Raw genomic sequence first — 25,121 nt, forward strand, 5'->3', positions numbered from 1 at the left:
TTTTTTAATGCATTGCATCCTCCAGGAAAATTACTAGCAAAATCCTCCCCCAGTAAATGTGTTTTTGTTCATTTACAAATGTTAGATTCCTGTTTTTAAAACTTAAGACAATTTTTACCTCATTTCATAATACTTGATTAGCGCCCCCCCCCTTGCTATGAACTACAAGGTAAGAAAACTTTATCAAACAAAAACATTTAAAGAGAAAGAATGTGCAAATCTTTTCAAAGATTCCATTTCAGCATCACATGATTTATTTAAATGTCATTGCCAGACACATGTGGGGTGGCATATGCTCCCTTTTATTACATATACGTAACACATACGCCATACCCAGCAGGAGTCTTTATATGACATATGGCCTAGTAGCTTCAATCAAAGCATGACCGTTCAAAGAGAACAGGGGGAGAAGAAAACACCTACACATTTATAACATGATCAAAAGGAACCCGAGACAGATGAACTGAAAAAACATCTTTGAACAATCATAATCGACAGTACAAGTCTCCCTTATTCCATTAGTTTTAAACAACTAACATCTGTAAACTTGAATACCAACTCTGGCAGATTTAGCAGTCTTAAATCTCTGATTTTCCATCCTAAACATCCTTCAATGTACTGTGAAGATGAGAGCGGGCCTCCTCCACCGAGCCCTACCGCCCAGCCGAGCTGTCTGAAGAGGCAGCCTCCTCTCGTGGGCACCCTTCATCAAATACTTCGGTAGTCAGAGCCCCGGGCTACAATGGCAGCAGCTTCCCACTCCACAGTGAAGAAGGAAACAGTTCCAAAAAACCCAAACATCACCATGACCAGGAGTTGCCAATGAAGGAGAAGGTAGTTACTGTAGAAAAATGCCACGGCTGCGCAAATGGACTAAAAATAAACAAGACAAAACAGATCACAAAATGCACACAGGTGACCCAGCCACTCCACAAAGAGCCCCACCGCTCTCTGACCCAAGGCTTCCTGTGCCTTGCAGTGCTCCCTGGTCTTTCTGCATCTACATGGCATCTTCCTTGGTCACTAGCTCACAAACATGCACCACAAACTCCTGCTGAGAGCTGGGAACAATCAAGTAAGCTATTATTTAAAATAGTATTTTGTAAAAAACAGGAGTTATAAAATGATGTGCATGAACAGTGAGAAACACTCTTGTTATATGTGTATACTATGAATTCTGGTATCTAAGGAAGTCTGAGCCACAGAGAAATCAGAACATAAAATCTCTTATACAAGTGACAGGGCAAAAAAGATCACACTACTCATTACTTCCTAACTCTAATCACAAATCCTTTTATTATTATTTTTGTGTGTCTGTGTGTGGTACGCGGGCCCCTCACTGCTGTGGCCTCTCCCGCTGTGGAGCACAGGCTCCGGACGCGCAGGCTCAGCGGCCATGGCCCACGGGCCCAGCCACTCCGCGGCATGGGGGATCCTCCCGGACTGGGGCACGAACCCGCGTCCCCTGCATCGGCAGGCGGACTCTCAACCACTGTGCCACCAGGGAAGCCCTATTTTTTTATTTTTTATTTTTTATTTTTGGCCACGCCATGCAGCATGTGGGACCTTAGTTCCTTGACCAGGGATCAAACCTGCGCCCCCTGCATTGGAAGTGCAGAGTCTTAACCACTGGACCTCCAGGGAAGTCCCACAAATCCTTTTAAAGGTTGTCCTTGACTTTCATTTAAGAAACATTAAGAAAACAAAGTTAAAGCACCAAAAAAAACAGACCCTGCTTTAAACACAATCTAAGAGGTTACCTGCACAAATTTAAAGACTGCAAAAGCTGGTGCACTGTCTTCAGAATAGAGAAAACCTAGAATACTAAGCAGCTGGGTATTGAAGCAGCTGTCTCCAAGACCCAACAGGAAGCTGCAGAAGATGGCAACTTCTTTGCTGAATAAAACAAAATTAATTTAGAGTGAGTATTAACAATATTTGTTAGAGTTGATTAAAATGTAAAAACAACTCACCCACAAAGCATTTTACTTTCAAGTTTTAAACACTATGAAACAAGTATGAACAAGTATGAATAAATACTGGAATTTACAAAGTCAGAATTTATGCTCAAACGCACTCACCTTCGCAGTCTAGCAAACTCTGGTCTACTAACTATTGGGGAAGCAAACACTGTGTTTGGGGCAGGGCTGCTCTTGGATTGTGGATCTAGACATAAACACTCACATCTACAACGACTTTGAGAGTTGAGTGCAAAAAAATGACACCCTCAAAACTCCTGTGGACACTGTGAGAGAATGGGGTGGCCGGCCCAGCTGGCAGATCACCCCTCGCTCCTCATTGCTCTTCCTCGGGGCCCAAACTTCTAGAGATTTCACTGGTTGAAAGGCAGAGATATAAAGTTCAAATCAGATACTTATGTGCTCCTTCACAGATCAAGAAAAAGATTTAGTGGGGAGAAAGGTTAAAACGAGCAATTAGAAAAATAACTTGGGGTTCTCTATGGATTCCTATTTAAACTCATTCTGGCTCCATTAACACTTGACAGATGACCTTATAAAGATAACAGACTTGCAGAAAAGGATTAACTGCTCCATTCTAAATTCCTAGCCATCCTCTACCTCCCGCCCTTCCTTAAATTACTAGAAAAAGGAGAGTCACTGTACCTGGGTTTGATGTAAGCGCTGCTATCAGTTCCTTCAACAGGAGCAATAGGGGCATCCCCCGGCATGTTGAGAAATATTAAATAAAAAGCTGTAAGATGCACCAGGATGCCCAACAGCACAACTGGATTCCTACCAAAACGATTATTCTTGCTCAGCAGGCCAAAGAGGCTTCCACCTATAAAATCAATGAAGTAGAGAACAACAAAACCCAAGGCCAAGTTAATATATCAAAATCTTAGTTCTTTGAAACAATAAATTAAACGGAGAAACCAATAGCTAATTTAATCAAAAAAGAAAGAACGAAAGAAGGCACAAATATAGAAAATAAGAAATAACTGTTGAAACAGAGTTTATTAACAGAGCCCCGGGCTACAATGGCAGCAGCTTCCCACTCCACAGTGAAGAAGGAAACAGTTCCAAAAAACCCAAACATCACCATGACCAGGAGTTGCCAATGAAGGAGAAGGTAGTTACCGTAGAAAAATGCCACGGCTGCGCAAATGGACTAAAAATAAACAAGACAAAACAGATCACAAAATGCACACAGGTGACCCACACCCCCACATGCCAAAAAAAAGTACCAAAACCATGACACAATGGTTTTGAAGACGCCAGATTATCAGGCGACAACGGGCAGTGATCTTTGAGAGACAGGAAACAAATGAGGTGAGGCCCACACCTGCCCCAGCTGACTGAGAGGCTGTGGGCTGCAGGGAGGGAGAGGGAGAAGAGGAGGGAAGGCAGGTGGAGGCCCGCAGCCTCCCTGAGTTGAGGAGACAGAGCTGAGAGTCTGGGGAGGTAAGGTGCCTGAGTCCCCAAGACAGGGTATAAGAAAGGACAGCCGATCAGCACAGGATGTGAGTAAATTAACAGAGGCCTGGAAAGAAACTTCCAAGAGGATTCGAGGTATTAGTGCCCTGCCCTGGGCAGGGAAGAGTGCCTGGTCCCACCAGCCAGACTGGAAATCTTATTATTCACAGGCACTGGGTGTACACAGAAGGATCTTCCATCAGGGGTGAGGGATAATTAGCCCTAGTCTGAGCAGTACTCTGATCCCATCCAACAAATTTTAAAAGCAAGACCTAAAAAAAATCATACTGTTTCCAAGTAAATGAACCACATCCAAGAACAAAGCTCAAGAACATTAACAGGAATATAAAAAACATCCTGCACCCAACAAGGTACAGTTCACAATGGCTAGTATCCACATTACCAGGCATGCAAAGAAACAGGAAAATAGGAACCATCATAAGTAGACAAATTAGTCAAACACAGAGTTATCACATGACCCAGCAATTCTAGTGCTGGGTACATGCAAGAGAAATGAAAACATAAGCTCACACAAAGAGTATACACAAGTGTTCACAGCAGCATTATTCATAACAGCCAAAAAGCAAAAACAGGGCTTCCCTGGTGGCGCAGTGGTTGAGAGTCCGTCCGCCTGCTAATGCAGGAGACACGGGTTCGTGCCCCGGTCTGGGAAGGTCCCATATGCCGCGGAGCGGCTGGGCCCGTGAGCCATGGCCGCTGGGCCTGCGTGTCCGGAGCCTGTGCTCCGCAATGGGAGAGGGCACAATAGTGAGAGGCCCATGTACCGCAAAAAAAAAAAAAAAAAGAAAAAAAAGAAAATTGGGGCTTCCATGGTGGCGCAGTGGTTGAGAGTCCGCTTGCCAATGCAGGGGACACGGGTTCGTGCCCCGGTCTGGGAAGATCCCACATGCCGCGGAGTGGCTGGGCCCGTGAGCCATGGCTGCTGAGCCTGCGTGTCCGGAGCCTGTGCTCCGCAACGGGAGAGGCCACAACAATGAGAGGCCTGCATACCGCAAAAAAAAAAAAAAAAAGAAAAGCGAAAACAACCCAGATGTCTGTGACATGATAAGTGGATAAATAAAATGTAGTAGATCCATACAACTAAATATTATTTGGTAATAAAAAGGAATGAAGTAAAAAAGAAATAAAGAAAAGGAAAAAGAAATGAAGTACTGATACATGCTACACCATGGAAAAATCTTGAAAACATTGTGCTAAGTGAAAGAAGCCAGACACAAGAGACCATATATATTGTATGATTCCATCTACACAAGATGTCCAGAATAAACAAATCTATAGAGAAAGCAGATTAGCAGTTTCCTGGAGAAGGGTGATGAAAATGTTCTATAATTAGATTACAGTGATGGCTGTACAACCCTGTGAACATACTAAAAAACACTGATCTGTATACTTTAAATGGGTGAACTATATGTCATGTGAATTATATCTCGATAAAGTTGTAAAGAAAAAAAGAACAACACTACCCCAGAACTGTTGCAGATGTTAAAATGAGCAAAGACATTAAAACAATTACTGTAACTGTATTAACATGTTCACACACACACACACACACACACACACACACACACACACACACACACACGTGCCAGGTGTTGGCAATAAATTAGGGGAGGGGTACCAGTGCCCTGTTAGGAACCGGGCCCCACAGCAGGAGGGGAGCAGCAGGCCAGCCACTTCATCTGTATTTCCAGCCGCTCCCCAGAGCTCGCATTACCGCCTGAGCTCCATCTCTTGTCAGGTCAGCGGCAGCATCAGATTCTCATAGGAGCATGAGCCCTATTGTGAACCGTGCATGCGAGGGATCTGGTTGCGCGCTCCTTTTGAGAATCTAACGCCTGACGATCTGAGGGGGAGCTGAGGCGGGGATGCTAGCGCTGGGGAGCGGCTGCAAATACAGGTTATCACTAGTAGAGAGGTTTGTCTGCACAGAGACCTAATAAATCAGTTGCTTGAAGACTCATATCAAAACCCTATCAGTGGGGCTTCCCTGGTGGCGCAATGGTTGAGAATCTGCCTGCCAATGGAGGGGACACGGGTTCGAGCCCTGGTCTGGGAAGATCCCACATGCCGCGGAGCAACTAGGCCCGTGAGCCCCAACTACTGAGCCTGCACGTCTGGAGCTTGTGCTCCGCAACAAGAGAGGCCGCGACAGTGAGAGGCCCGCGCACGGCAATGAAGAGCAGCGCCCGCTCGCTGCAACTAGAGAAAGCCCATGCACAGAAACGAAGACCCAACACAGCCATAAATAAATAAATAAATAAATAAATAAATAAATAAATAAATAAATAAATAAATAAATAAATAATGGGTTAGGATTTGAACAAGACACTTGGCCAAAAAAGATATACAGATAGTAAAAATCATACAAAAATATCATATACTGTTAGGGAATTACAAATTAAAATCATGAGATATCACAGCACACCTATTAGGACTGCTAAACTCCAAAAATACGACAATATCAATTGCTGAAAAAAAACAAACAAACCCTATCAGTGAGTGGCACGTGACAATTAAGCTGCATCTTATGGAGTAGACTGGACATAAGCAACACACGTCAGGTGCCACTGTCTCCCATCAGCCCCAACGGGACCATCGAGTTGCAGGAAAACAAGCTCAGGGCTCCCATTGATTCTGCATTATGGTGAGTTGTATAATAATTTCATTATATATTACAATGTAATAATAATAGAAATAAAGTGCATGGTAAATGTAATGTGCTTGAGTTATCCCGAAACCATCCCCCCCGCCCCCGTCCATGGAAAAATTGTCTTCCACGAAACTGGCTCTTGGTGCCAAAAAGGTTGGGGACCGCTCAATTAGGGAACAAAAATACACCAAAGTCTGCTTTCTCCATAGTGCTTATCACTGTCTGACATTCTAAGTTTCCAATGTTTTTTATTGTCTGTGTTCTTCCCCAAGAATATAAGCTCCATGTTTTGTTCATACAATGGATTCACAACAAATATTTGTTGAATTGGTAAGTTCCTCATATGTGACAAAACACCCAATATACTGCAAGTATTGAACGGGTCATTGCTGAATGAGGAATACCTGGTGGTGTAATAAAAAGAGATTTGGTCTTTGCCTTGTCCTCCTCTCCTCTCCACTTTCTGGCATGGAGCTCTTAAAACCCTAGGAATTTCTCAGTGAAAGGAATGTCTCTAGTTATCTTAACTAATCCCTTCCAACGACACCAGAGTTTATGATGATGAGGTGATCCTTGAGGGGGTCTGGAGGTGGCCCTAGATAGTCAGGATGGGGGCTGGTTGTCAGAAGAACCCAGCCTTGATTAGAGGGTTGGAACTTTCAGCCCCACCCCGCAATCGCAGGGGAGGGGAGAGGGGGTAGAAACTGAGTCCAATCACCAATGGTGGATGATTTAATCAACCGTGTGACATAATGAGATCTCCCTAAATCCCTACAAAACAGGTTTGGGAGAGGTTCCTGGTGATGACTGCATCCACATGATGGGAGGGTGCCACACCCAGACTCCATGGGGACAGAGCTTCCTACACTAGGGGCCCTTCTGGACTTTGCCCTACGTACCTCTTCATCCGGCTGTTCATTTGCATCCTTTATAATAAACTTTAACAGTAAGTATAGCATTTTCCAGGGGTGTTGTAGGAATCCTTGAATGTGTAGCCAAGCTGGACAGAAGGGAAGGTAGCCTGGGACCCAGGACTTAAGAACTGATGTCTCAAGTAAGGTTGATCTTACAGGACTATACCCTTGAACCTGTGGAGTCCGATGCTAACTCCAGGAGTGTCAGAATTGAACTGTATTGTTGCACATCCAACTGGTGTCAGAGATTCAGAGAATAAGAAATTCAGGAATTCTAAAGATGCAGATGTAGAGAATGGACTTGAGGACACGGGGAGTGGGAAGGGTAAGCTGGGATGAAGTGAGAGAGTGGCATGGACATATATACACTACCAAATGTAAAACAGACAGCTAGTGGGAAGCAGCCGCATAGCACAGGGAGATCAGCTCAGTGCTTTGTGACCACCTAGAGGGGTGGGATAGGGAGGGTGGGAGAGAGACGCAAGAGGGAGGAGATATGGGGATATATGTATAGCTGATTCACTTTGTTATAAAGCAGGAACACACTAAAAAAAAAAATAATTCAGGAATTCTAATACACCTTCCCTAAGTATTTTAAGAGGAAAAGCTGGGAGAGACCATATGTTTTCTTACTTATGGTTTTGTCTTGAATTATTTGGCAAATGTTTTGTAATTTAGTTTTAGAACAGTGATAAAAAAAAAAGACATACCCATTTGTATAAAAGCAAGAAAACAGAAATTCAAGGACAGAGAGGTGAAGTACATTTAAAATTTCTATAACAAACTGATTTAGTGCAAAAACTTTTTTTTTTTAAACCAACCTAAAATTTCTCCAATGCCAATGAAAATGCCAGAAAGTCCAATGAGGCTTTTCTCTTCTGTTCCAAATTTATTTATAGCGCCGATACAGGTTCCATATACACCAGAGAAGAAAGTCAATTCCAGACCTTCAGAAAAAAATGAGATTTAAATTACAGTTGTCCCTAGGTATAAAAATCCATAGATGCTCAAGTCCCATAGTCAGCCCTCCATATCCAGGACTCTGCATCCTCAGATTCAACCAACCATGGATTGGGAAGCACTGGGTTTAGTATTGAAAAAATGCAGTCTCCTTTTCCTGGTTTTTCTTCATGACTAGTAGTATTTGAGCTATACACGCATAAAACAAAATTCACACAGGCTGAAATGTTACTCCCCAAGCACAGCATAATTTTACGTGACCTAACTGATGACATAGAATTAGCCACAAGATGGCAGTTGTCACGTATTTCAGATAAAAGCATACGACTCAAATAAGCGAAGACATCCTATGTTAAAAATGGTCACTCTGTGGGCAGACAGGGGATGAACAGAGAACATAATTAACATAAACTTGGAACAGTGAAACTAAAGTGCTCATTATCCTTATTAATAGCTTCCCAAGGGAACAGGGATATACGTTTGTAACACCAATATCTACTATCCACTTTTGCTTAAAGTCAAAAGTTTTAATTAAACACACTGTCCTAGGAAAAGAAATGCAAAAAATTCGGGTAGAAAATTAGAGCAAATGCGTAGAAGACTTGATTCCTTAATGCTACAAAACCTTAACTGAATTTTGAGGATGTTTAATATTTATTCTGTTTGACCTAAAAATAAGACGTTTATACCGATGAGGCACATACAGCTGAACACTGGACAACACGGGTTTGAACTGTGTGGGTCCATATAGACTACAGGATCCACAGCTAGTTCAATCTGCAGATGAGGAAGCACGGACACAAAGGGCTGACTAAAGTTATAGGAAGATTTTAACTGCGGGGGAGGTCAGCACCCCTAATCCATCCTTTCATTGTTCAAGGGTCAACTGTAATGGCAAAAGTAATAATTGGCACATTAGAGCAATTTTTACAAGGAAACTGATTTCCTTAAGACCTAAGAGTATTCCACCTATTATCACATCACATTATCACTGTAAGCCACAGAACTCATTCCATTTCATTAAAAATTATCTTAAAAAATTATCTTAATTCATGCCAAGGTACACAGATTTACTCATGATTATTTTCTGTAGTGTTCTATTTTGCCCTAAAATCACTGGTTGGGATGAACCAGGCCTCCCAGTTTGCAAATTCTTATGTAGAATCCTCCCACACTGAATTTGGGCTGGCCCTATGATTTGCTTTCACCAATGTGGGAGGGGGTCACATAGCTGCTGAGACACCAGGAGAAATCTGAGACCCAGCTAGCATCAGACCCCTTCAGACATGCAAATGAAACTTCTTGGAAGTGTTAGCCTCAGCCACCCTTTAACAGCAGCCACAAGAGACCCTGAGACCATCAGAAAAACCATTTAGCTGAGACCAGTCAATGCACAGAATTGTGAGAAAGTAACACAGTTGCTGTTTTCAACCCTTACTGTAATCATGCAGCCACAGAAAACCAAAACCATAATTAATCCCATTACCTGTATAAGCAGTTGTAATGCTAAGAAGGAGCATCTCCTTGGTGACACATAACTTAAGAGACTTTTCTATAAAAAAGGAAAAAAACAATTTAGGAGTACTTAACTAGATTTTAATCAATCAAACAAAAATTCTAAAACATTCATTCAACCAAAACACCTCTTGTCAATAATGCCAATAAACAAATACATTGGGACAGAGGTTAATGATTCAGATTAAAATGGTTAAGGTATGAACTAAATCTGCCCTATTAAAAAAATGTTGATTTCAACTGTGTAAATATAGTCTAGAGTTGTGTTTTCTCTAACACATTCTCCAGCTCTCATGAAAACGAACAAAACATGAAACAGAGAAAATAGAACCAAACAAAACAACAGAATATTCCAACAGACTTGATTAAAGCCTAGGCTATTAAGAGAGTCAGCAGTTGGCAAAGTGCTGACTTCCCTAAGGAACTGTCACAGGGCAGATTTAACACTGGACTCTAGGTCAGAATCAGCAGCGGAGCTCTTGACCACCAGAAGCTGGGATGCCGCTTCCTGAGATTCTCTCTCTGGATCTGAGGACTGAAACTTCAGTTCTGCCTATTTGTTTCTGATCCCCTTAATATTTATTTTTATGTTGTTCAACTTAGTTGAAATCTGCAATGGAAAATGCATTTCTAAAAACTGCACATTTTAACTTTTTTGAACCTGCTCACATTTCATAATTTAAGGCCACTTATCTAGGATCCTAAACTAATAGCAGATGCAGATTTTTTAAAAAGGTGGCGGGGGAAACAAAACCAAAATCCACCCCAAATCAGAACCAGCCTGGAAATAAATGAAAGTTCTCCAGTCTCACAGAGACATTATTTGGTGCGGCCAGCTCTGCAGCAGGAGCGCTCAGGCCTCAGTTCAGCCCTGGAGGCGGTGGTGTGGACCCTACAGCTCCTCCTTGGCCTGAGGATCCAGATTTTAGTTCCTATTCAACGGTTGACTAGGAAACTCACATAAATTACAAACACTCTGTCCTGAATTTCTCCATATACAAAAGAAGATAGTTTATTTCTTCTCCAATTTCACGAAAATAAAGTGAAACTAAAAGCAATAAGATATTTTCACCATTTTCACATACTTCCAGGAAAAAAATACATGATCAATAAAGTTTAAAACAATATTTTTAATTAAAAACATTACATTAGCAAAGCATATCTGCTTTTGACTAATAAGAAGATTTAGCTAACGAACAGAAATTTTAAAAAATAACCTAGTATGGGCCTCCCTGGTGGCGCGGTGGTTGAGAGTCCGCCTGCCGATGCAGGGGATGCGGGTTCGTGCCCCGGTCTGGGAGGATCCCATGTGCCGCGGAGCGGCTGGGCCCGTGAGCCGTGGCCGCTGGGCCTGCGCGTCCGGAGCCTGTGCTCCGCAACGGGGGAGGCCACAACAGTGAGAGGCCCGCATACCGCAAAAAAAAAAAAAAACAAAACCTAGTATGATCCTATAATGGTGAATTCATGTCATTATACATTTGTCCAAATCCATAAAATGTACAACACCAAGAGTGAACCCTAATGTATGTAATCTATGGACTCTAGGTGATAATGATGTGTCATTGTAGGTCCACTGATTGTAACAAATGTACCACTATGGTGAGGGACAATGATAACGGGGAAGGTTATGTGTGGGTGAGGGCAGGGCATATATGGGAAATCTCTGTATCTTCTTCTCAATTTTGCTGTGGACCTAAAACTTCTCTAAAAAATCGTTTATCAGGGGCTTCCCTGGTGGCGCAGTGGTTGAGAGTCCGCCTGCCGATGCAGGGGACGCGGGTTCATGCCCCGGTCCGGGAAGATCCCACATGCCGCGGAGCGGCTGGGCCCGTGAGCCATGGCAGCTGGGCCTGCGCGTCCGAAGCCTGTGCTCCGCGGCCGGAGAGGCCACAACAGTGAGAGGCCCGTGTAATGCAAAAAAAAATCGTTTATCAAAAAAAAGACAAAAAACAAAAACCCAATATAATCTATTTGCAGAAATCAACAAACTGATCCTAAAATTCATATGCAAATTCAAGGGACCAATAATAGCCAAAACAATACTGAAAAAGGACAAAGCTGAAAATTCATGCTTTCCAATTTCAAAATTTACAATAATCAACACAGCATTGTACTGGCATAAGGATAGACATGTATCTAGAAATAAACTCTTACATTCACAGTCAACTGATTTTCAACAAGGGTGCCAACACAATCCAATGGGAGAAAGAATAGTCTTTCCAGCAAATGGTGCTAGGACAACTGATCTCCACGTGCAAAAGAATGAAGTTGGACTCCTACATCCCAATATCCATAAAAATTAACTCAAAATGGATCACAGACCAAAATGTAAAAGCTAAAACCATAAAAGACTTAGAAAAAAATACAGGAGTAAATCTTTGTGACCTGGAGTTAGGCAAAGCCTTCTAGGACACCAAAAGCACACAGAACAAAAGATAAAATAGCTAAATCAGACTTCATCAAAATTTTAAAACTTCTGTGATTCAAAAGATACCATCAAGGGCTTCCCTGGTGGCGCAGTGGTTGAGAGTCCGCCTGCCGATGCAGGGGACACGGGTTCGTGCCCCGGTCCGGGAGGATCCCACATGCCGCGGGGCGGCTGGGCCCGTGAGCCATGGCCGCTGGGCCTGCGGAGACTGTGCTCCGCAACGGGAGAGGCCACGGCAGTGAGAGGCCCGCGTACCACAAAAAAAAAAAAAAAAAAAAAAGATACCATCAAGAAAATGAAAAATCAACCCAAAGTCGGGGAACTAAGATCCCATAAGCAGCATGGCATGGCCAAAATAATAATTATTATTTTTTTAACTTAATTTTGGCCACACGCACAGGGACTGAACCTGGGCCACGGCAGTGAAAGCAGCAAATCCTAACCACTAGACCACCAGGGAACTCCCTGAAGAGGTTCTACAACTGATTGTGGTGACAGTTGCACACCTCTGTGAATATACGAAAAACCACTGAATTATACACTTTAAATGGGTGAACTGTATACTACTATGAACCACATCTCAATAAAGTTATTCTAGTAAGGAAAATAACTATAATCTAACACCTTAATGGGTCTCTTCCCAGACCTTCTCTATGCTTTTTTTAATTAAAAAGAAATTCCACTATGTATACTATTTTATAATTTATTTTCACATAACAGAGCAAACATTTTCTGATATTCGTAGTGATCATTTTAATGGCTACAGTAATCTATTGGATAGATGGCTTGTAGTTGAATATTTAAATTATTTCCATTTCTCACTAATATAAACAGTAGTTAAATCTTGGCCAAAATTCTTAATTATTTCCTGAGGATAATCCTATTAGTGGAATTGCTGGGGTAAAGGTATAAACATTTTTAAGGCTTTTGATACTTATTGACAAATCACAGAAAGTAATACAAGTGTACATTTTTAGCGTTGTGGTCTTACGCATGTACCTATGCCCCATATACTGAGAATTATTATTATTTTTTTTTTAGAATTATTTTTTATCTTTTGAAATTTGATAGAAAACTTAATTTGCATTTCTTATACTTAGCTTATAATAATTTTCCTTTGTTTATAAAATAAATATTTTCTACTGGAGTGCTTATGCTTTTCTTATTGGTTCATAACTATCATATACTGTAAATATTTTCCCTGTCATTTTAACTCATTAGATTTTGAGAGACTGAAATTTTATATTTTAGGTAACCAGAGAGCATTCTTTTTTTTAAATTTAATATTATTTTAAAATTTTACTTATTAGTTTATTTCTCTTTGGCTGCATTGGGTCTTCGTTGCTGTGCGTGGGCTTTCTCTAGTTGTGGTGAGCGAGGTCTACTCTTCGTTGTGGTGCACAAGCTTCTCATTGCGGTGGCTTCTCTTGTTGCAGAGCACGGGCTCAAGGCGTGCAAGCTTCGGTAGTTGTGGCTCACGGGCTCTAGAGCACAGGCTCAGTAGTTGTGGCGCATGGGCTTAGTTGCTCCCGTGGCATGTGGGATCTTCCCAGACCAGGGTTCGAACCCGTGTCCCCTGCATTGGCAGGTGGATTCTTAACCACTGCGCCACCAGGGAAGTCCCTGGCAAGTGGATTCTTAACCACTGTGCTACCAGGGAAGTCCCTCAAAGAGCATTCTTTTCCCTTACTGTTTGACAGACCTGCGTGAAAGACTTTCCTCTACCAAATTAATTTTTTTTTTTTTTTTTTTTTGTGGTACACGGGCCTCTCACTGTTGTGGCCTCTCCCGCCGCAGAGCACAGGCTCCAGACGCGTAGGCTCAGCGGCCATAGCTCACGGGCCTAGCCGCTCCGCGGCACGTGGGATCCTCCCGGACTGTGGCACGAACCCGTGTCCCCTGCATCGGCAGGTGGACTCCCAACCACTGCGCCACCAGGGAAGCCCCCAAATTAATTTCTTACAGTTACTATTATGGCTTCATTTTTACATTTAATCTACCTGGAATTTTAGTGTAAGACTACATTTTTTTCCATGCAGTCAGCTGTCTGGCCTTGCTTTTTAAGACTATTTTACCGTATTCCATATTCTATTGTGGGTCTAGACTTCAGTTCCATTGCTCTTTGTATCCCAATGTTTTCAAATGGATTCATAACAGGTTTTTTTTTTTTTTTTTTTTTTTTGCTGTACGCGGGCCTCTCACTGCTGTGGCCTCTCCCGTTGCGGAGCACAGGCTCCGGACACACAGGCTCCGCGGCCATGGCTCGCGGGCCCAGCCGCTCCGCGGCATGTGGGATCTTCCGGGATCGGGGCACGAACCCGTGTCCCCTGCATCGGCAGGCGGACTCTCAACCACTGCGCCACCAGGGAAGCCCCATAACAGGTTTTGATATTAGGGAAAGTTCTTTTTAAAAATTATATTGGCTATTGACAGACGTTTATTCTTTCAGGTGAACTTTAATAACCTTTCATCAGGACCAAAAAATAAATTTAAGAAAATTTTACTGAAATTTTCTAGAATTGCATTAAACATATACATTCAGCTGAGGAATTAAGTGCCTTTCAGATAAGCAAGAACCCTTTCTGTACAATACCTGCTATGGCACCAACTAAAGGAATGCCATGATTAAATAATAAATGAACCACCGGCTCACAGACAAAAAAGCTTGGACATTCTTTATCCTTTCTCTCTTTGCCTTCAGCTTCCTTGCCACCTCATAACGTCACATTCTCCCTAGCTGCCAGGAATCATCACCTAAATTTAAATTTTCTTGCCCTATAGCACCTCACATGTCTTGTCTTTTTTGGCCGCTGCCTTCTTCCTCCCCATTCAAACCTGACAGCCCAGTTTCTTATTACTACTGAACCCTACACCAGGTAACCAACCAGCTCCGTGATAAAAGGCATGAGGCCCCAACTGTGTTGTGTGTCATGTTACAGAGAAGTTGAGGCAAAGTTTGTACAACTGCCTAGGAAGGACATCCTGACGCTGGTTAATATCGAGAGACATCCAGAGAGGGGTTCAGTAATAGAGCAGGGGGGCCGCATCAAGCCTCACTAAGGCTGGACGAACCATCCCATAAGCCTGAAGGTCATCAGCCTCCCTCTGCCTGACTCCATGTTCACCAAAGAAGCCAACATGGCTTTCTAGGCCTCTGATAACAAGAAAGGAATGCCCTGTTTGACCTTGGGTAAACGATTTCTCTAAGCCTCAGTTTTCTCTTCTATAAAATGGAGATAATAATACGTGTGTGTTATATGATACTCACAGAATTGTTGTGAGAACAAAAGAAAATAAAGCACATCGAGAGGTTTAATCAGGAAGAACCCTCAACAGATGAGCGTGATTGGCCTTACACGCTACTGAGTCACCCAAGCTCCTGCGCTGCTCTGAGGAGTGACAAGCGATGCACATGAAGAAGTGGTCTGTGTCCTCACTTCCTCGGGGAAACTCCTAACCCCCTGCCTCCTCCTCCTCAGGCCCCCCTCACACACGTGCTCAGGCAGGGCACGGAATCATCCTCCATCCCTCACATCCCCCACGTTACAGAGATACTTACTGAGAAGACTAGCATATTTCAGAGCGGCATACCTGGAAACATGAAAATACTGGGGTATCGTCAATCCAAAGTTACCAGGGAAAGGGGGAAAGGCAAATGCTGAAGTTGTTCCTGAACAGTTCCTGCATTTCAGACACAGAAAATACTTACTAAATGCATCTACTGCCTTTGTCATATTGTTCTGGGCAGACCTGAAAAGATAAAAAGAAAAAAGTTTTTCCCCTGAAAATGGAGAAGGAGAACAAAAATACTATCACATTTTCACTTAAATCTGTAAAAGCTCTGTCCTCTACGTGGTCTGGCAAACACTTTCAGTGGCCTCAGTGCTCCCTGCTCCAGGGTGTCCCTTCATGACTCAGGTCCTTGCTTCAGAGAATGATGTGGTTAAAGTGCCACCGTGGAGCACGATTCCCTCACATTAAATTTATGGCACGGAGTCTTGCACGTCTTTTTCACAAATGATACTTCAGGCAGGACAGAAATCTCCTCTACACTGTTTCCAAACTGTAAAAACAATTTGTGAGGGCTCAATCTTCCACCACTCCAACTATGTAAAAACTAGTCTGTGGGGCTTCCCTGGTGGCACAGTGGTTGAGAGTCCGCCTGCCGATATAGGCGACATGGGTTCGTGCCCCGGTCCGGGAAGATCCCACATGCCGCAGAGCGGCTGGGTCCGTGAGCCATGGCCGCTGAGCCTGCGCGTCCGGAGCCTGCGCTCTGCAACGGGAGAGGCCACAACAGTGAGAGGCCCACATACAAAAAAAAAAAAAAAAAAACTAGTCTGTGGTTATTCAGTGTGAGAACTCTTGAAAAGCATCACCATCATTGGCAGTAGGGGGTTGGGTGCGATATCATCTATGGGTTAAAAACGTGGGCTTTGAGGCTGAGTCCTGCTTTGCCACTTATTGTGTGGTTTTAGACTAATGACTTCATTTCTCTAACTTTCATTTCCTCATTTACAAAACAGGGACACTATCACCTGTGAGAATTAACTGAGATAAAGTAACTTAAGTGTAATTAGTTATAAGGTTAGGGTAAGAAAGTTTTTAAGAAATTACATTTCTTACCCTACCAGCCAAGTCTACTCCTCCTAGATCTTTAAAGGATATCATTTACAAACAAACAAACCGAAAAAAGCAAGAACAACAAAAAACAAACCTAAAGGAGATCTAGTTGACTTAAATAAATTACGAACACAAAAATGGTAGTATCTTCTGACCAACAGGAAAACTTTTTCCCCCACCATAAAAATTCATGCCTTCCCTGGAAGCAAATACTTTGTAAATGCCATTTAATGACAGTACCCTCATCTAGTACTTGGACAGGATCAGGTGTGGATTATACTATTTCACACTCAAGGCCCCAAATAAGTAGAAACTGATTTGTACTCTACAGACTATTAAAATATAATCAACTCAGCTACTATCAGCTTCAAATCATTCAAAGTGGATTCCACAAAGTGGAATCCTTTAACATCAGATCCTACTTACTTCCTCAGTGGCTTCTAATCACACCAAGAATAAAATCCAAACCCCTGCTGTATCCTTATGTAATCAACGCTCTGTCTGCTGCACTACTCTCACGGTGAACTCCTACTCGCACTGTGAGAGGCCCAGGGGCCTCTGGCATTCCTGGTGCCCACCACACCCCTTTCCACCCCTGGCATCTGCTGCAACGGCCACCAGTAGGTCTTCACACCTTCTCACCTCCCAGCTCTCCACCACCTCCCCCTTTCTCACCACCTTCTAGCACTGACTCTGCTATTTTCTGACGGGGTATCGTCTACCAGCCCCTCTACAATTAAGTTACATGAAAACAGGGAATTCTGTCTTGTTCATTACTCCTTCCCTCCCCTTTAGAAGATGGCTGGCACATGGTGCTATTTACAGAATAAAGACACAAGTTTCAAGTTTGGAAGACAATTCAGAAACAGAGAATGCTAAAAAAGGCTAAGTGGGACCCCTCAGCCTTGCACCTTATGACAGTTACATGATCCCTTGTCTATTAGAAAAGTTCCTTGAAAACAGGGACAGGTTTTATTTGTCTTCACAGCACCAACACCTAACATTTGCTGAATGGGTGTTTAATCTTTGTTGAATTTGTGGCATTCATCTTCATAGACCCCTTCTCCAATATCCATTGGTTTGTGCTTAAAAAAATATGTATGTGGTACATATACACATAAATATTTGTATACTTATATAAACATGTCTTTTTTGCTCTGAACAGTGCAAATTTTGAATGCTTAATGATCCTATGACTGGAGAATTTTATGCCCTTTTTTGGGCTTTAAAAAGGCAGCACAGAAAGTCCGATGCAAAATTTTTAACAATAGGTAAAATGCTTATAAGGCAAGCTTCATAATTTTATCAATTCACAAAGCAAAACAAGAGTGGCAAAGATTTCTCATTCCTCTTTCTTCAAATCTAGATGATAACCTGCAGAGAAATCATCTGTGATGTTTCAAACAGTTTTACTTATAACTGAAATAGGTCCCTACTTCCAGCGGCAGGGTCTGGGGAAGGGGAGGAAGGAGCCATGTCTTGCCTCGAAGGTGGCAAGAAGCAGCCCCTGAAGCAGCCCAAGGACCAGGACAAGGAGATGGATGAGGAAGATAAGACATTTAAGCAGAAACAGAAAGAGGAGGCCTCAGAGAAGGGCCCCTGGCCAGAGGTGGAATTAAGAAATATGGCCAGGGCTTCCCTGGTGGCGCAGTGGTTGAGGGTCCGCCTGCCGATGCAGGGGACACGGGTTCGTGCCCCGGTCCAGGAAGATCCCACATGCCACGGAGCGGCTGGGCCCGTGAGCCATGGCCGCTGAACCTGAGCGTCCGGAGCCTGTGCTCCGCAATGGGAGAGGCCACGACAGTGAGAGGCCCGCGTACCACAAAAAAAAAAAAAAAGAAAAAGAAATATGGCCAAAAGTAAGCTGTTCTTTGTGCCTGAGGCAATGAAGGTCCTTAATTCCATTCCTGTTTAACCATCTGGATTTCCCAGTCATAACATCTGTTGCCACCTACAGCTAGAATAAAGTGTTGTTTTGGAGCCTATTGTACATTTAAAAATAAACTTTTGTTGGGACTTCTCTGGCGGTCCAGTGGTTAAGACTCTGCGCTTCCACTGCAGGGGGCGCGGGTTCCGTCCCTGGTCGGGGAACTAAGATCCTGTGTGCCGTGCAGCTCAGCCAAAACAAAACAACAACAACAAAAAGTTTTGTTAAAAAAAAAAAATAAAAGAAATAAAATAAAGGAAATGTGCTCAAGGTAATTCACAATTTTTAGAAAAACAGGACTATGTAACTGTTTCCCAGTAGGGACTACATCGGGGAAAACTACCTGCACAAGTTAGTGCAAAATCCAGAGCATGGGGCTTCCCTAGTGGCGCAGTGGTTGAGAGTCCGCCTGCCGATGCAGGGGACACGGGTTCGTGCCCCGGTCCGGGAAGATCCCACATGCCGCGGAGCGGCTGGGCCCGTGAGCCATGGCCACTGAGCCTGTGCGTCCGGAGCCTATGCTCTGCAACGGGAGAGGCCACAACAGTGAGAGGCCCGCGTGCCGGAAAAAAAAAAAAAAAAAAAATCCAGTGCATGGGTGTAACCATGGCTCATCTATAATGACTGCTGATGGCCCTGCCACTCACTGTACCACATGATCGGAAAATTTTAGGGCTGGATCCAAGAAACGGTAACTGAGGATTATTTTCTATATAAATTTATGAGCCTATATCCTCACACATTAAAACACGTTGAGATGTCTGCTGAATTGAATGAGGAAACTGAGACCTAGAGAAACACAGGGGAACATTGCTACTGTCCACAGTCACACAGCTGGTGACCTGGGATTAGACTTAAATCCCCCACAAACCTTTTCACGACCTTCCCCGCCTCTGGCTACCTTCCTTTCCCTTCCTCCTCCCTGACAGCTCCCCTTTATCTTCTTTCTCTGCTTATTTGCTTTAAAACTTTTCCCTCATGTCTGCCCAGCACTGGATTATCACTTAGGGCTACAAAAGGCTGGTAATTCCTAGACTAGACCTACTCAAAATATAGTTTAAAATAGAAGGGAATGTTTCCAACTTCTTACTCGTTGACATCCAGGTCCTGGTCATCAGACGATTCATCTTCTCCCAGCACATTTTCAGAATCTGGTTTCCGAATGAGAAAGAAGAGAACTGTCCCCACAAGACTAATCACTGTCAGGGCAATAAACACTGTTCTTCGGTCACTCTCTAGGGAGAAAAACAAAGACAAAAGTAGACAGTACTGGCCATACAAGCAATTCCAGAGTCAGCATCATGTTCAATACTATGTTTGTTTACAGCCATCAACACACTTTGTCATTAAATCTTACTTTACTGCATCAGTAAAAACCTAGGACAAGGAGAAACATAGGATACATCTCCCTTTTCTTTCAGTCAGAGAAATACTAATAAGCCAAAAGAAAAACAGCACAAGAACTTAATCATATTCTTTTAATCAAAGAAGGGAACAGACGAAACAACTGAATTAAAAAGTCTTCTGACAGCTGACTGGTCTCCTCACACAGAGCATAACCTTCTCCCACACGTTGAGATGCTGCCTGAAGTGCAGTCATACACTGTAGTCTTAGTATAACATAATCCAAGGGAAAAGATTACTAAAAGCTAAAATCTGAGAGGACTTAGGGTACCACGGTTCACTAGAACAATGTGAACAAAGCAATATGGGGTAATTTCATGGAACAGCTATTCTGCTTTGAACTTATCTGAATCAAGCACAGTGAATAAAACAAACCTGATATTTGAGTTTTCCCTTGCCAAGCAAAATATATGTAGAGATTTCCAAAGAACAAGCTGGGGGAAGAAAAGGAGGGAGAGGATATTGGGAAGTTATTTTCATATTTATGGGTTTTGAAACAATTTTTCCATTACCTGTAAAAGAAGAGAAAGAGAGGCCTACATAATTAAAGAAGTTACCTACCTGCCCTAAGTCATTTAAAAACATCAACTTCACCCTCTTTCTGAAAAACTCAACTGAGCCAGATGGAACTGTCTCCTTCCACATGAGAGAAGCCTGATTCAGACCGTCCTCCAAAGACCTGACTCACTGTGAAACATGTGACTTACTGAAGCTCTGGAAATGACTCCTTGGAAACAAGTTTACCCTACCTCTAAAATCCTATATTTTAAAGAATCGGTGAAAAAAAAAAAATCCATGATTCAGTTATCTGCATCTAATGAGATACTTTATTTAGTATTTTCCTAGGGAAGAAATCATTCACTTACACTCCAGTTTCAGAACATACAATCTCTTAAAACAACGTCTGCATTTGTTAAGACTTATCATGGCCAAAATTTTAGGTGTTTAGGATTCATGAGGGTAAATCGTCAGGACAGATTCCATGACAGAATGACTGTTGTTGCTTTTTACTTTGGAAATATATAATATGCTGTATCGTTATAGAGTTAGTCTCACTTTAGAAATTTAATAGTTAACAGCTATCAGGTGGCATAGCTGGGTGGGAAGGACATGGCCTTTGGAATCCAGATGACTGGATCAGTTAACTTTTAACTAAGCCTTTGTTATCTCATCTGTAGAATGGAGCTAATACCTTCTTATCGTAGGGGGTTGTGAGGATTATTGAAATTCAAGAGCCCAGTAGTACCTAAAGTATAGCAGGTGCTAAATACATTATGGTTAATATTATTTTCCATTTACTAGTCATAAATTCCAATGAGGTAGGTCCATGCATTTTTAAGTAATCCCATAAAATTTTAAATCTCTCTTTTTTTTTTTTTTTTTTTTTTTTTGCGTTACGCGGGCCTCTCACTGTTGTGGCCTCTCCCGTTGCGGAGCACAGGCTCCGGACGCGCAGGCTCAGCGGCCATGGCTCACGGGCCGAGCCGCTCCGCGGCATGTGGGATCCTCCCAGACCGGGGCACGAACCCGCGTCCCCCGCATCGGCAGGCGGACTCCCAACCACTGCGCCACCAGGGAAGCCCTAAAATTTTAAATCTCTATCACATGTACCTACAAACTTAACTCATGTAACAAGAAGATCTGAGTTTTCAACACAACCAGGGTCTAAAAAATGGTGTGACAAAAAAAATTATAGGAAAGACTGAGCAATAAGGATTATTACCTGGACTGTAGGAGTGCCCAGAAAATTCCACTGTTTCTCCCAATAGTGTGCTCATCTGAATTTATTGTCAGGCAGTTTCCTTGTGCTGTCCAAAGTACTAAAATTCAAACCAAAAGTTTATCAAGGGAATGAAATCTTTTAGCTTTATATATTAAACATATAAATAATACTCTTAGATAAGACCTGGAAAATAGGGAAAATAAACATCAAAATACTTACCAGCAGCTGCAATTCCAATGAAAACAGAGGCTGTGTAGAAGGACCACGGGAAAGGCTGGATAAAAACGGCAATGTACATGCTAAAATATAACAGGTCAATGTATTATAGTCAAACAATACCTGAAACAGAATGCCAATTATGCCTTCTAGGAATCAATTCTGAGGGATCTCTTCTTTTAAAATTCAGCCTGTAGGACTTCCCTGGTGGCACAGTGGTTAAGAATCTACCTGCCAATGCAGGGGACACGGGTTCAAGCCCTGGTCCAGGAAGATCCCACAGGCCGCGGAGCAACTAAGCCCGCGAGCCACAACTACTGAGCCCACGCGCCGCAACTACTGAAGCCCGCGTGCCTAGAGCCCGTGCTCTGCAACAAGAGAAGCCACCGTGATGAGAAGCCCGTGCACCACAGTGAAGAATAGCCTCTGCTCGCCACAACTAGAGAAAGCCTGCATGCAGCAAGGAAGACCCAACGCAGCCAAAAAAAAAAAAAAAAAAGAAGAGAAAAGAATTCAACCTGTAAAGGGCTTCTCTGGTACTGGAAAAAAGGGGACAAATGTGACCTATCCATTTCTTAACGTACTATTTCGAATTTGTGAACTGAGACATTGAATAAAGGTCTGCAATTGGCCTCTGCCAACAGCTCAGTATACAGTGGGACTGCAGTTCTATAGCCCAGAAGTTCAGTTATTTCATTTTAATTCCCATTAGTCAACTTGATACAAAATAAGATTATTTCATGAGTTCTTTTCAACTCTTGTAGAAAAAGGTTTTTGGATGCTATTTTTATTGGTGGTAAAATGAAAGCAAATATACACAAATTCCATCACATTAAAACAATGGTATCCCTGAGCATCAAGTAGAGAACCAAATCCCTAAAATACCTCCTATCATCTATTCGATCCGAGTCAGCAAGTTCTTGTTAAAAGTTTACTGTGTGCTTGAAAGAAGCTGAAGGTGTTCTAATTAAATGAAAGAAAATTGGACTACTCACCTGTAAAATAAACCACTAGCAAACATAGAGAGTTGAGGTCCTACAATGGCAACCACTGATGGTGTAATCAAATTGGAAGCAGAGAACACTCCATAAATAATTGCCATGCTGCACACATAACACACAAAAGGAAACAAACAACACTCTTGAAACATTGTCTCAAAAGACCACTTTTTCAGACCCACTTAGTCTATAGTGTATTTTGCAATAAGCACTCATATTCTTTAGTCAGAATTTATAATTATATCCTTACACTGAATGTCATATTAAAGTTTTCACTTGTAGAAAACATTGAAGTCTTGTCAAATGTTTCTTTGAATCAGTCTGCCTTAGACAATATGGTTTTTAATGTACCAGTAAATTATAATAGCAGCTAACACAGCTCTATGAAAAACGTATTATTATCCTCATTTTATGGAAAAGAGAACTGAAACACAGAGGGGTAAGTAACTTGTCAAAAGTCCAGCTGGATAGCTAGTCAGTGGTGGAGCCAGAATCCCATCCCTGGGAATCTGACTCCAGAGGCCCTAGTCAACCAATCTGCTCTACAAATTTAGCCTACAACTCCTGGCAACAGCATGAAATTTCACTGCTATAAATAATCACATAGTTATAACTTGCTTAAACCAGAATTTATTTAACTCAACCTAACGGTCTCACTTGAACATTATTCAGCTACTGTACACCTGGCCCCAGTATGTATGTCTTGTAGCAAAGTGTGAATAAAATCATTTCAAGAGTCATTTATAAGCCACTATTTATAAATCCGAGTAAATTATTCTTTGGCTTTTATGAATCTCTCAAATATCAAATGTTCTTTCATTTGTTCTTTACAGTATGCATGAAGACAAAACATTACCAAAAAATGTGGTATTATTATTAATCACTTGAAAAAATGGACATTAGCATCCTTTTACTCTCAATTATCATACATAAGGTCAGATTTAGGTTAGGTAACACAGAACCAAATAAGAACAGTTGGGGAAGAAGGGGGTAAGGGGTTGGCCACAATCTAGTATTTAACCATAGAGAAAGTAAGAAATCTGTTACTGTTTACATACAGGTATGTTTTACATTCCCAACTTCAACCACAACGTACTAGTGACTTATGAAGATCTTTTCACTTCATTTTCTCCACCTGTAAAATTGGCACTAAACACCTTAACAAAAAGCTAAAAGCTCCTGATGACAATATACTAATAATTACGAAATCACAAAAACAGGAAGACCAAATATTTCGAGAGTCATATAAAACATCCTCTGTTTAGGATTTGGAAGATGTAATTATGACAATACCTGAGTGCTTATTAAATGCCAGCCACTGTGCCAAGCGCTTTACACGCATTGATCTAAGCAAGGAAACTGGGCTCATAGAAGCAACTTCCTAAGATATCGCAGTAATTAAGTTTTGAAGCCAGTATTTCAAACCCAGTGTCTAATTCTATATGAAACCTAAACTCATCACCTTCATCCTATTATGTTCTCCTAAATAGTCTAGATAAAGAAAAAAATCACTAATAATCTTAATTACAATACGTTGTCTGTGATTTTGATGAAATTAAGCAACATCTGTGATATACAAAGTAAAACCAATCATACAGTACAATACCTGGTATAGCCACTGCCGTGAAAATCTGTGCTATTTAAGCTCCTGATGACAGTTTGCTGTGTGGAAGATAAAACTAATCAATGAAAACTTTTTGTAATTGCCCTCACCCCAGAAAGTCGCTCTCCAAATACTCGGAACAAAGTAAAAATTCAAGATGCTGAATACTTAACACTGAAATTCTAACACGAGAGAAGAGAATGGACTACAGAACAGAAGGCAAACCAATGAGGGGCGTGTGGGGCGGGGTGAAGACCATCTGTAACTAGGCCTTAGGTTTATTTCCTCAACTCTCCAAGTACTAATGTAGTCCTTAATATAAATACAAAATAAAATAAATGGGTCAGCATACAAACCCCAAATCAAGTTAAGAGAAATAAACGACCCCAACAAGAAACGTCTGCCACATGAAATCAAACCTAATCATGGAAAACGAGGAAGCGTAGGTGACAAAATAAAAGGTGCAACTTAAGCGCATTAGACATAACGTTGATTATCATTTCTGGAATGCATCATGATAAGCACTTCAAAGGAGGAAGATCAAATTCCAACTCACCGCTACATTTCCACAAGTTTGAAAGGCGGTGAACATAAACATAAAGGCAATTCCTAAAATAATGATGTTGAAAAGCTTTTTAGATTCCGGGGACATTTTGGCTTAACTCTGCCAAAAGGTCGGCAGCAGCAGAGGGCAGTCAGCTCTCC

At 42.1% G+C, this 25,121-nt stretch overlaps 1 protein-coding gene across 3 annotated transcripts in view; it reads right to left on the reverse strand.

The window, feature by feature from the left end:
• Nucleotides 1–233: 233 nt before the first annotated feature.
• MFSD11 (major facilitator superfamily domain containing 11) overlaps nt 234–25,121 on the reverse strand; it is a 25,709-nt gene continuing 821 nt past the window's right edge. The window contains exons 2-14 of one of the 3 annotated variants that reach the window (XM_082604715.1): nt 24,973–25,121; nt 24,420–24,475; nt 22,811–22,918; nt 21,819–21,898; nt 21,600–21,696; nt 20,252–20,310; nt 19,563–19,707; nt 15,632–15,672; nt 9,466–9,531; nt 7,841–7,966; nt 2,625–2,799; nt 1,761–1,896; nt 234–873 (exon numbers count right to left, since the gene is read on the reverse strand). The exon at nt 24,973–25,121 is cut by the window's right edge and continues 22 nt beyond it. In XM_082604715.1, the coding sequence (XP_082460841.1) occupies nt 709–873; nt 1,761–1,896; nt 2,625–2,799; nt 7,841–7,966; nt 9,466–9,531; nt 15,632–15,672; nt 19,563–19,707; nt 20,252–20,310; nt 21,600–21,696; nt 21,819–21,898; nt 22,811–22,918; nt 24,420–24,475; nt 24,973–25,068 (1,350 nt within the window). In that variant the 5' untranslated portion in view covers nt 25,069–25,121 and the 3' untranslated portion in view covers nt 234–708. Of the gene's footprint in view, nt 874–1,760; nt 1,897–2,624; nt 2,800–7,840; nt 7,967–9,465; nt 9,532–15,631; nt 15,673–19,562; nt 19,708–20,251; nt 20,311–21,599; nt 21,697–21,818; nt 21,899–22,810; nt 22,919–24,419; nt 24,476–24,972 lie in introns of those variants that run through there. The other 2 variants (XM_082604716.1, XM_082604717.1) reach the window with 2 other exon arrangements.

Source organism: Mesoplodon mirus, assembly GCF_964341445.2.
Source record: "Mesoplodon mirus genome assembly, chromosome: 18".
NCBI lineage: Eukaryota > Metazoa > Chordata > Mammalia > Artiodactyla > Ziphiidae > Mesoplodon > Mesoplodon mirus.